The 13,517-nt window shown below is 34.6% G+C and overlaps 1 protein-coding gene across 5 annotated transcripts in view; it reads left to right on the forward strand.

Annotated features, from left to right (window-relative positions):
• The window catches only part of LOC111607622 (NACHT, LRR and PYD domains-containing protein 3-like), a 392,536-nt gene that overhangs the window by 305,268 nt on the left and 73,751 nt on the right, over positions 1-13,517 (forward strand). For 3 of the 5 annotated variants that reach the window (XM_023329657.1, XM_023329656.1, XM_023329655.1), the window contains exon 1: positions 13,182-13,437. The exons of 1 other annotated variant lie outside the window; for it this stretch is intronic. In XM_023329657.1, the coding sequence (XP_023185425.1) occupies positions 13,410-13,437 (28 nt within the window). In that variant the 5' untranslated portion in view covers positions 13,182-13,409. Of the gene's footprint in view, positions 1-13,180; positions 13,438-13,517 lie in introns of those variants that run through there. One more of the 5 variants, XM_023329654.1, reaches the window with a different exon arrangement.

The raw sequence follows: 13,517 nt of genomic DNA on the forward strand, positions 1-13,517 counted from the left end.
TGAGACTTTGATTCTCAAAATTACCCTCAGTTAATATTTCTAGAAGTTTTACAAAATAAAATGTAATTTTTTTCAGCTACATTTTCATCTAAAGTAATAGAAATTATTACTTTCTAAGTAGTTGTTTTTCATTTTGTGTCTAAATTATTTTAATAATTAATCTCCATCTCTAATAACATACAAGTATGAAATATAGCTGTGGCTCCTAAACTGGAGCTTCAGCTCCAACAGAGCTGAATCAAAGCTCTACAACTCTGGTTTAGACGATAAGATGCTGAGCTTCCGGTCTGAAGGTAGGAAAATATTTATGAAAAGTTAAATTATCCAGGAAACAGTCAGAATGATGTTGATGTTTGATGCTCTGACTGCAGCTTTTAATACAGGAAATGACTAAAGGTCACGACCTTGAGCAGCTTTAATAGGATCTACTTCAAAAACTACAATTCTTAGATTTCAAACTAGGTGCAGATAATTTTACACTAAGGAAAGAATATTTAAAACCAAGTTTTTAGTCTTTTGATTCATAAAACTTCAGTCCAGGTTGATTTCAGGGCTTTTGATGTAACTGGACCACAATCATCTGGACCACAGTCACCACGTCCTCCATATAGAAAAAGAGTGGTTTAAACTGTGTCAGAGGTCACTGAGGTCACGGAGAAGCTCCCTGGTTCAAGGTGTGGTTGAGCTTCATCCTTGCAGATGATTCTATATTTCTACTAAATGTAGAAATCAGTAAGGAGTTATTTTACAGAGAAGCTTCTTCAGGAAGTGGAGAGTTTGAGATCCAAATGCTGCTGGAGAAAAATCCGTCAGATGAATGTGAGGACAGCAGAGCTGCAGCCGACAACAGAGGAGTGGAGGAGAATCTGGGACCAACAAGGCTCCTGAAACCATGGAGGCCCAGAAACCACAAGAGGTGAACTGGAGAAAGATACTAGAAACATAAACTACAAACTATAATGAAGAGGTAAAAACCAGAGAGGTAACTAGTGGCTCGACTCCATGCAGAAAGATGATCATCAGGCAGTGAGAGGTTGTTTACCAACTCCTGGATTTTACCTGGATTTATGGTCAAAGTCTCACTAATCACAAACTTCAAGTATTCTGCTATTGGTGTAGAATAATCTTGACCACATTTTAAGAGTTTAAATATTTTATCTTTCAAACTTTAACAAACTAAAGATGCTCAAGGTGTAGAAACAATAGGAGGTTTTTAGCCACTTCCTGAATTGGAAACTCAATTACAAGTCAACTTCTGTCAAATTCAAAATGTTTGCTGAGTTTATATGAAACACCAATTTATTCAGAAGAACCTGGATGGCCTGCTGTGACTTCCTGAAGGCTCCTTCAGTATAAAAGCTCCTCATCATGTTTGTTATCTGTTCTCTCAGTAAAATAATCGGTTTTTATTTCCTCCTCTGGGTCCAACCATGAATCAATCAATTATTCTGGAAACAGGAAGTGGAGTAGGCGTTGATGGTGTGACCCTGACCCGGTGGTGTGTTCTGTATATAAGACGTGTAAATATGTTCAGCTGTTAAACTGTTTTCCTGTAAAACTTTATTTCCTCTCTTATTTCTCTCTTCTGTTTGAACACGAAGCCGTTTGTACATATCAGAAGAGACACTGCCAGACTGAATGGACCGGTTCTGACCGGGCCGCAGTCAGAAGGGACCAATATTCAGGTGGCAGGAAGGGTTACCACGGCAACGACCTTCACCAGAACCAGTAAGACCTGCTGGGTGAAGTTCTGGTCCAAGATTTGGGTGAAACCTGAATATTCTCCCTGCTGATGCCACGTTTGAGGTGTGTGTGTGTCTCTGTGTGTGTGTGTGTGTAGGTGTGTGTGTGTGTGTGTGTGTCTTTCCGATGCAGATTGTTTCTGACTCATACTTGAAGAGTCCGGTTCTGTTTTTGTGCTGAAAGTTTGAAACAATCATGTTTTAGTTGTTTTTTCTCCCAAATCCAAACTTTAAAAAAAGGAGGATCATTCCAGAATCGGGTCAGAACCGGCCGGTAGTCGGGTCAGAACCGGCCGGTAGTCGGGTCGATGGTGTTGGAGGAAGCACAAAGCGGCGGCGCGGTCCGAGCTGCAGCTCTTTGGATCATGTGACGTTTAGTTTCTTTCTGAATGTAACGTGTTTGTTCTGGTTCTTCTTCATGTGTTTTTATGCCGCTGCGCCACCAGCAGATATTTATTCACATCCAAATAAAAACTAAATATGAAAAACAATCTGCATTCCTCTTATTTAATTAGTCATAATTTCATTCAGGAATTAAGACAACTGCTTCTAAACGCTTCTGACTTTCCAAACTTTTTATTTTATTTTTTATATTTTCAAATGTTTTTTTTAATATAAAAATTAAAAATGTAATTAGGGTTGGTTGTGTTTTAACTAAACCTTATTTTATTTTCCTCTATTTCCAACCAGGTGAGACTAAATTTCAAAAGTAAATTTTAATTTTTGTGTTTCATGAATTTGCAGAGAAATAAAAGTTGAACTTTTCTCCTTCATTTGCAACAGAAACTGGACTAAAATCCTGGAAACATTTTGTGTTTTTACAGATTTCAAACTGAACACTGGATGGAAAATCAATATTTTCCTTCTAGTTTCAATGACCTTAAAAGTTCCCAACATGTGAGGACGAATAAAAAGTCCCAAGTTTCCCAGTGAAGAAGAAAAAGTGTTTCTGCAGATGAAGTGAAATGTGGAGTAAATTGTTCCAGATCTCCTCCGTTGTTGTTCTGAACATGTTGATTCATCAGCTCAGCTTGGACCTGTGGCTTCTGGACCTGAACTCTGACCTTTTTTCCTGGATTAGAGACGATTCTGAAGCCACGCCTTCAGTCGTCGCTGGCAACGCCCCTTTTTCACCGAAATCCTCATAAAACAGAAGACAAGTTTTAAAAAAAAAGTTTTTTAATGTAGATGAGCGAGTGGCGGAGAGAGCAGGAATACAGGCTGCTTATCTAAAGGTTGTTGGTTCGAGTCCAGCAGGGATCTTGTTGTGTTTTGACTCAAATAAAGGAAAAATTAAAGTAAAATTGGTCGAGTTCAGGACTCGAACCTGCAACCTGTGGACTCCCAGTCCACTTCTTATTCCTCTGAGCTGCTGCTCAATACAAAAAGTTATGATTTCCGCGTAAATTTGTCATAAAAAAATCACCACATTTTGACACTTTGTAAAATTTTGGTGAAAAACCAGCCGAGGGAAGAAATGAGGCGAGGAAAAGTGCTGATGATTTGATCAGAGGACTGCTGGCTGCTTGGAGCTTCACTGCTTCACATTCTCTTCATCTTCATCTTCAGACCAAAGACTTTCCAGATTCTCTTCAGCGACTCTCGTTCAGCTCCGGCGGACCTTCGTCTGTTGGCCGCTAAATCCGCCAGCAGGACTCGGCTTCTCACACGCTGAAGCTTTATTTCTTCATCTTTACACACAAAGACTTTCTCTTGGCCTCGACCTCAGAGGGAACAGTTAAAGCCCGACGAGCCGAGCAGAGTCGCATTTTCTCCAAACAGAAGAGTTTCCAGAGTCTTCAGCAGTGATGAAGGTTAGTTAGACTAGTTAAAGCAGAGCTCTGCAGCCTGCAGCTCGTTAGGACTAAACATCACAAACTCAACTTTAAACAAGAAACAAAGAAGATTTGAACCATTTTCTGTTTTTAGTGACATTTAGTTTTTAATTTTCACAATAAAATGACAGTAAAATGTTTAAGTAACTAAATCTGATACAAATAAAAATCACATTTTGAATATTTTTCATTTAAACCTTTTTGTACAATATTAGAAATAAAAGATGCAAATAAACAAATAATTCAGTTTCTTTTTTAAATAAGAAAATAAACATTTAATGACAGAATTCCTTTATTGATCACTTGATCATTTCTAGGTTTTATCAATAGAGTGGAGAACTGACCTATTGATTATTTTATCAATTAATCAATTAATAATTGGTGATTAATAAGAGATTTTTATTTTTTACATAATTTGAACCTGGTGAAGCTAAAACTGCAGCTTAATGAGTTCTGAGTAAAAATATTTACAAACAGGATTTTATTTCATCTTAAATGTAAAATTATAGATTTTTTTGTTCAGTTTTGGTTTAATTACATCTGAATGTTTTTTTTCCAGCAAATTAACTTTTTGAGTGAATACTGAAGTTATTGATTAATCGATTACCAAATTAGCTGATTATTATTTTAATAATTGATTTATCTTCATTTTATTTACATTTATTTTTCTTGATATTAAAATAAAAACTAAGTTCAAATATAAACATATAATAAAATGTAGAAAAAGTCAAAATAAAATATTTTGTCTTTAACAGTTAAAACAGATTAAATGAAGTAAATATTTAAAATGTGGTTTTGTGGCTCTGGACCCGTTTTATTAAACTGGAAAATAAAATAAAATAAAATAAAATGTCTCTAGATTGTAAAGGTTGCAGACGACTGGACTAAACAAAGGACCAGAACCAGGATCAGAACCAGAACCAGAACCAGAACCAGGAGAAACGGCAGCAGATTGTCTTCAGTTCATCCTGAAACTCTGAACTGTGGAGAAAACAAGAACGAATTAATTGATCTGAAACAGAACCAGTTCAGTTCAGAACCGTTCATGTTCAAAGTTCTTTTCTTACTATCAAGTTCTCATAAACTGAGCAGAAAAAAGAAGAAATAAAAAAGAATCGTCACAAACTAACTGAGGAAAGAAAAACAGAAAATGTTACAAATGAGATGAATTTCTAATCTTAAATTAAGTTATTAATATATTGGTGTAAAGATTGGGATTTTGTGATGTTGCAACGTTTAAACATTAAAATAATTTCACTTTAAAAACTGAGGTGATTTTTAGGAAGGAAGGAAATGTGAATAAAAACTTAAATTGTTTAAATCGTTAATATCATAATTTAACTTTTCATCCCAATTTGACCAAATTTGATCACATTAAAAATTAAAAGTGGAATAAATTTCTTGTACAAAATCAATTTTGAAAATATTTCTAAAAACATTAATGAAGTTGCAATAAAAAAATGTTTATTGTCTCCAAAACTCAGACACAAAACAAACAGGAATTGATATTAAATTTTAAATTTCATTTACAGAAACTCATTACAGGGAAAATTTAATACATAATTATGAAATTAATGTCAAATCTTTTGTGGGAGTGAAATAGAAAGTTATTTATTTATATTATTTATTTGTATTTTACTTTTTTGGATGTAGAAGTGACGTCACAATTCTCACATTTTTACACACTCCAATAAAACACTGTGACTTTGACTAGTCCACACTTCATAGAGGCGTAGGGTGCAGAGTGAGGACTAGGACCCGGCCTACGGTGGTGTGCTCTTCACTGACGTCATCATTGTGCGACTATTTAAGACGTGAGACATGCGCAGTTCTGTGATTGACTGTCTAATAAAGTAAGTGGTGTCTTTCCTCCTGGTTCAGCTGAATAGTGAGTAAAGTGACTTTCTCCGACTTTTCCTGCCTTAAGACGTCAAACGCGAACAAGAGGAAACTGCGACATTAATAATAAAACAGCTCGACTTTTCCCAACTCATAACCAGAACTTATAATCAAAGCTGAGAAGTCCGAGTGGCGCCATGTTGTCTTTATGAAGCAAGACAAAGCACAAAATTACACTTTTATTAAAGCGCAACTAACAACCTATATGGGTTCTAGATGTTTGGTCAGAATATGACACAAATAAATATGAAACCAATAACTTACCGAGCAAAGCGGATCGGTTTTAAATGAAATACAGAACCGGTGTTGATCTTCTTCTTCTTCTGGGTTTTACTGGCGGCTGGCAAACCAACTTCAGGTACTTTTACCGCCACCTGCAGGACAATCATAGAAGCTCACCTTCAGAAGAGAAGCTGGAACCGGAAGTTGAGGATTAACATTAAAGTTTTTATTACTTCTTGTACTTTTATTTAATATTCTAGTTCAAGATACGTTTTTCTAACGTTAGAATACATGCAGGAAAAATAAAATAAATCTGACATGTTTCATTATTTGAATGCAAGGATGTAACTTTGTGTTGCAAGGTGAGGAGGAAGAGATGTGTGTGTGTGTGTGTGTGTGTGTGTGTGTGTGTGTGTGTGTGTGTGTGGGTGTGTGTGTGTGGGTGTGTGTGTGTGTGTGTGTGTGTGTGTGTGTGAGGAGGCGCTGATGCAGCCACAGTTACTGGAAGGCCTTTTTTTCTTTTATTACCCTCCACTTGCTTCCATTAGTGCCGAAGCTAAAGACTTGGAGGCCAAGCTGCTGCAGCACAACCCCAGACACAGGTTGCCCTCTGAAGGAGTCTTCTCCACCCTGGGTGCTCAAATGCTCGACCAAGAAGATCACGACTCTGAACGCTAAAGAATCCGGTCAGTGATGCAGCTGATTTTTCACAATCTGCTTCTTCTGCTTTGACTCTAAAGATTTTTATAATGAGGATTTTTTTTGTCTGCAGATACTTATTTTCTTTCCTATCCTATGTACATTTAGAAACAGAAACAAGAAAATATATATTAACCACCATCAAAGCTTAAAATATGTGAAAACTGATTAAGTTACAGCAAAAACATTTATTCCATAGTGAGAGAATGTTTGGAGTGAATGTTACACAAGCTGCTAATGATCGCTTCTATATGACCAAGCTGTGTATTTGTGTAGTTAGCTCTGTGAGAAGACAGAGGAGCTTGATTTATTTTACCTGTCAGAAACCAGGAGGATTTTAGTGTGTAATTACAAGCTGTGACCACCAGAGGGCGGTAGAGAGACAGTTTCTGGAGGAAACCACCTTAAAAAGAAAGTCAGTGAAACATCTTGTTCAACATAATTTATTGTTGATCTTTGTCCTGATATCCAGTTCTATCAATTCAGGGAAAAACTCAGTTTATTTCATAAGTAAATCATAAAGAGCCAGGGTTTTTACTCTTTTATCATGAATATTTAATATTATGTACAAGGTTTTTTTAAATAAGCTTCTGGAACAACAAAATCAGTGGAAGCTACATAAAAGCATCATATTTATAATACTAGCAATATGCAAACAAACATTAGAATAATGGCAAATTAAAGATGCACAAATTACAGAAATTATTTAACACAGTTTGTTTTTCTATATTCTGCTCCACATCTTTCAGAGATTTTTTTTAATCAAATTTAAATTTCTGAATTAAAAACAAATGAAAACTAATAAAGGCCTTTGATAAATAGTTTTATTTTGCAGAAAAAACAAACCAAACCTCACATTTGCACATACAAGTACACACACACACACACACGCACACACACACACACACACACACACACACACACACACACACACACACACACACACATGCTAGCAGCTGCAGTGAGATCTTGACTGATGGTGTGTGTGTCATCAATGCCTCATCATCACCGGCATGTTCATCAAGGAGAAGGTGGGTCCAGAACCATCCTGAGCAGGAACAGAACCAGGTGGAACATGTTTCCATGTTCTACTAACCTGATGGGTCAAACCATCAATATATTGTTATTTAAGACCATTTTCAAGATAATAATAATGCAAGAACACATTCTTAAAGTTCAGTAAACTTTTAATTTATTGACCACTTAGCACTGGAACTGGAAGACATTTTAAATATCTAAAATAAATAAAACAACAAATAAAATGAAACCTGAAGTCTCTGTAAACAAAACTATCCTACAAAAAACAGGCTGGTTGAGATTAAAACACCAACCTGAAGACTTGAATCATCCAGTGTTTGGTAGAAAAAGGAAAACCAGAAACATTTTCCTGTAACAGTAAATTGTTTTTCTGCCATTAACACATCCAGCAGCGAGTACATGAGGGTGATTGACAGCACCAAGCCCCTCCTCCTGGCTCTGATTGGCTGTTTTTGCTGCATTTCTTCAGACGTTAACATCAGCTCCAGGTGCAGGGAAGGAACAACGAGAGAACGCGTTTTGTTGTTGTTGTTTTTTAAGTGAAAGTGATTAAACGTTATCTGGCGAGTAATACGTTGAATTTAAAGATGGTTTTTGGCTTAATCTGGATTGTGAGTGGATCAAGATGACTAGTTGTAGTGGAGACTTTGGAAGATGAAAATATGGACATCGGATGGTTTATGGTAGAAAATAGAAGAGGGGAAAAGATAAAGTTAAAAGGGACTAAATGTTGGTTTCTTTGAGGAAGAAAGAAAATAATGAAGGAAGATTTTAAAGTTTTATTAAAATTGAAGGCTGGACAGGAAATGATTGGAGTAAGTCCTATCAGTCCTATCAGTTTGTCAAATGGATTAAAGAAAGTTATTGGAGATGTAGAACTAGCTGAAGTCTTAAGGGATGGAAACCTATTTATCATTTGTAAAAACGCTGAGCAAAAGAATAAAATTACAAATGGTGTGTAAAAAAGAAGTGATGGAAAGAAAGAGGAGTAAAAGGAGTAATATCAGGGATTCCTGTAGGAGAAACTTGGAGGAGCTAAAGAAAATAATAAGAGGAGGAGAAGTTACAGGCTTTTAGGAGTGAGGAGAAAATGGACCGTAGATCTGAACTACTGGATTCAAAGATTTAAAGATCAAGTTCTGCCTGATAAGGTGATGATTAGTTACACGAGCTTTAATATAAGAGTTTATATTCCTCCACCTCTAAGATGTTATAAATGTCAAAGGTTTGGACAAAATGTGAACGTTTGTAAAGGGAAACAGAGAAGTGGAGGAATGGAGGTGAAGAGGTGGAAATAATCCTGTTAAATGTTGTAACTGTGGAGGAAATCATACTGCAGCAAACGCAGGATGTACGGTAAGAAAAGAGGCGGCTGAAATTCAAAGAGTTAAAACTGATAAGAGAATTATTTCTGCTGAAGCAGTGAGAGAATTAAAAAATTATGATAATGATCCAAAAACAAATTATGAAAGGAAAAGAGTGGCAGGCAATAATCAGTGTAATATTACATTAGAAAAATTTATTCATTTTCTTGCATATTTCATAAATTGTTCAGAACAAGGAAAAACTAAAACTGACAAAATAAAAGTCATAGTAAAAGCAGCGACAAAGTTTTTTAATACCAAAGATTTAACTTGTTAAAAAATCCATGATGAACTTAGAGATGGAGAAAAATCATCTGAATCTGAAGCTTCTCAAATCGTCACATTATTCTAATAATGAAACGCTGGCAGGCTAATAGCAAATGATCAGGAATTTAAAGGCTTCATTAATAATCTAAATACAAAACCAGATATAATATATATTCAAGAATCATGGCTCAAGCCGTCATTACAGTTTAATATTCATGGTTACTCAGTAAAGACAGGATGAATGGGATGGAGGAGGCTGGGACATATTTTTAAAGGAAAATATTCTATTTATTCAGCTCCAAATAATGTCAGATTTAGAAATTATTGCTGTAGAAATTAGGACAAATGATGAGAATATTAAAATAATAAATTATTACAATCCTTTAAACAATTAGAAAAGTTAAAACTTAAACAATCCCAGAGCATGGAAGGGAAAATAGTTTGGTGTGGGAACTTCAGCGCATTTATGGGAGATCAAGATGATAATAATGGAGGAACTTTAGAAAAGATGATTGAAGAAAAAGATTTGGTGATATTAAATAACGGGGTTGGCTCTCAGGTGGACTTGGTAAGAGGTAAAGAATCGACTATTGATCTGATATTAGTTTCTCAATCTTTAGCTGATATTTGCAGCTGGAGAGTTTAAAGAAAACACAATGAAATGATCATTATTTTATTTTTATCAGGATAGAAATAGAAACAGAAGAAAACCAGGAAGAAACTGAAGGAGGTGGAAATTAGGGAAACAAACTGGGATAGTTTTAAAGTGATGAGTGAAGTTAATATGAAAAATGTAGATATAAATAAACCGATAAATAAATTCAGAAATGAGTTAATGTATTATTAATACAGCCAAAATATTTATTCCTAGAAGTAGTGGCATTAAAAAAAGAAAATAGTTCCTTGGTGGACCAGAATGTTCAACAGCAGTTAAACAGCAGAATAAGGCTTTTAAAAATTATTTGTTTCCAAAATCTAATTAATTATAAAAGGAAACAGAAGTTATAAAACTGTAAGAAATGATTAAAGGGATTATTGGAGGAAATATTGTGAATCTTTGGGAAAAATAATGATTTAGACAGAGTTTGGAATAATATTAAAAAATGTCTGGAAGTTCAAAAGAATATTTTTCCCAGTAATAAAAGATAATGGAAATATTATAATAGATAATAAAAATAAAGCTGAGTTATTAGTTAAAGTTTTTGCAAAGATACATAGTGCAGAAAATCTAAATAATAAAGAAAAAAGAGGAGGTGAAGTAAGATTACAGAGAAATATTGACTTATTTCATAATGATGAAGATTGTGAGGATTTTATTAATATGAAGTTTTCTTTGTTAGAATTAAATAAAACATTGAATAATTCCAGTAAATCAACTCCTGGAAATGATCAAATCAGTTACAGTTTGTTAAATAATCTTAGTGATTTGAGTAAAGAAATATTATTAGAATTGTATAATAAGGTGGGAGGAAGAGATTTTAGCTGATAAATGGAAAGAAGCCATAATTATTTATATTATATTATAGTATATTATCATTAAACCGTCTGTAAACCTGTAAAGATCCTAATTCAGCTGAAAGTTATAAACCAACATCATGTTTAGGTCAAATTATGGAAAAAATGGTAAATAACAGATTAATTTATTTTTTATGATCTAAGGAGAAAATTAAGTTTTATTAATTTGGGTTTAGAAAAGGCAGAAGTGGAAAAGATCCTGATTATGTCTGGAACATGAAATTAGATTAATTTAGCTCAGATTAATAAGGAGAATTTAATAACCTGGATGTGGAAAAGGATTATGACATGTTATGGACAGAAGGGCTGTTGATTAAAATAAAACAAATAAAATATATAAATAAAATATATAGATGGATAAAAACAATTAACTGAAAGAAATATTGGAGTAAAAATAGGAGGGAAAATAATTTCAAAATATCAAGTTGAAAATGATAATATAATAAGTCCTATGCTATTTATTATAATGATTAATGATATTTAAATCTTTTGGTGTCTCATTATTAGCAGATGATGGTTTTATTTGGAAGTGGAGAAAAATACAGAATTTGTAAAAAGGAAACTAGACGAGGCATTAAATAGTTTATAAGATTTTAGATTCTCAACATCAGAGTCTAAATTTGTTGTTTTTACTAATAGGAAATTAAATATTAATGCAAATCTCAAATTATATGGGGATGTTATAGAAAAGACAGATCAATTAAATATTAAATATTTGTGTATCTGGTTTGATAAAAAACTTACATGTAGATAAAATAGTTGAAAAAAGTAAAAAACTTTTAAATATAATGAGATGTTTGAGAGGCAAAGAATTAAAGACATTAAAGACAATTTATGTTGGACTAATTAGATCAATGTTTGTTTATGGTTTTATTTTATACAATTCAGCTTCAAGTCGTTTATTAAAAATAGATATAATACAATATCAGGCATTAAGACTTTGTTGTGGAGCCATGAAAACCAGTTTGAGCTCTACTGGTTGAGATGGTGAGATGCCTCTGGAGCTCAGGACAGAAATATTAAATATTAAATATTAAAGGACAGAATGAAGGTCATCCTCCATAAGTTATGCTGCAACCTTGTCAAGAAAAAGAAGAGAAACAAATGAATAGTTTTGGATGGATAATAATAAATAAAGTAAAAGATGTAGGAATAGATAACTTTTTAATTAGTCCTGTGGTTTTTATTCCTGTTATTCCATCATGGATCTTTGGCTGAAGTTGATTTAAACTTTCTGAGAAAAGAGAAACAGTTAGAAAAAAGGAGGTGGAAAGTTATATAAAAAGAGAATATTCAGAGTTTATACAAACATATACAGATGCTTCTAAAATGTTAAATGATAGAGCAGGTATATCATTTATAATTCCAGATTTAAATATTATGAGAAATAAAAGAATAACAGATAAATTGACAGAGTTTACAGGTGAATTAATGACTATTTTAATGGCTTTAGAATAGATTGAGGAAACAAGAGAGAGAGGTTTTAATTTGTTCAGATTCAAGTTGTGCATTAATAAATATTCTAGAGTTAAATTCAGAATCAAGGTAGATATTATATTGGATATAATTCACTCAATTTTTAGGATTAAAAATTCTGGTTCTCATGTTAAACTAGTTTGGATTCCTGTGTTGTGGTAGGAAATGAGTTGGCTGATAGATTTGCAGCAAAAAATAATATTGTTGGTTTAAATATTAAAATAAGTAAAAATGAAGTAAAAATATTATTAAAATGTAGATCAAGAAGAAATGGCAAGAGCAGTGGGACAGAGGAGGCAGGTTGGTGAGATTCTGGAACCGGTTGAATTAAAAACTGTTGTTTCTGCAGCGTCAGCGGAAGAACCAGCAGGTTTACCAGGTGATACCAACCGGACCGGACCGACCCGTCCAGCATCCGCTCTGATCAGCTGATTGATTAACTGATCGGCTGGTTTCAGGGTCTGAGCTCGGCCACCAGAGACACCTACGACTCCCTGCAGATGCAGCCGCTTCCTGCCCGCTAACGACCCGCCAACCGGATCGGTTCTGAAGAATCCTGCAGATCAGAACCAAGTTTTACTCTGATTGGAGACCAACGGCTCCTTAACACCTGGGAAATTTAACGCTTTTTCCACCTGATTTGGAGCTTTAAAATTCAGAAATCTGACAGTTTTTTCATTTCGAGCTCATAAATATGATAAATAATTTTCATTAGTTTAAAACCAATAATTCCACTTATTAATTATCATTGATGCAGAGAAAGTGAGAAGTTTCATTGTTGTGTAAATATTTGGATGTAAAATAGGAGGAAACCTGCTAAAGTAGTGTGATGCCCACTGGTGTGTTCCCACAATAGGAAAAAAGGAGCATGAATTTCTTTAAATGTTTATGATTAGTAGTTATTTTATTTAACAGGGGTTAATGACGATGGGTGTAGTAACGGTGTTTCACCAGTGGGTGGCGCATGGAGACTCTGAGCTGCCTGTTGTTTTTCCGTTTCCGTTCATTTTCAGCATTAAATCCTGTTTTCATAAATAACCAAATGTCTTTATTTCTCAAGGTGATTTACACTCAGAGGTTCTGGTCGGGTTCTGAAACTGGTAAACGGACCTGGTGGAGCACAGAGACAGAAATGAATGAATTCCAACAAAACTATGAGGAAACTGAAGCTCCACGCCTTTCCTCAGAACTGATCTGGATCAGAACCGGTTCAGCAGCATCTGGATCAGCCAATCAGCAGTGGAGTTTCCTCCTGTGTGTCTCTGCTGGTTCCAGTAGAAACAGCGAACTGGTGTCAGAGGTGATCCGCTGCTGGGATCTGATGGAAGCCTCTCTGTGGTTCTGAGAGGAAGATGATGATGATGATGATCCTCCTGCTCGGTAAGATCACCTTCCTCTCTCTGCTCCTCATCCTCTCCAGTCTCTCTGCAAGCTGCTGATCAGCCTCAGAGCTTCTTGGT

Source organism: Xiphophorus maculatus, chromosome 24, assembly GCF_002775205.1.
Source record: "Xiphophorus maculatus strain JP 163 A chromosome 24, X_maculatus-5.0-male, whole genome shotgun sequence".
NCBI classification, from domain to species: Eukaryota; Metazoa; Chordata; class Actinopteri; order Cyprinodontiformes; family Poeciliidae; genus Xiphophorus; species Xiphophorus maculatus.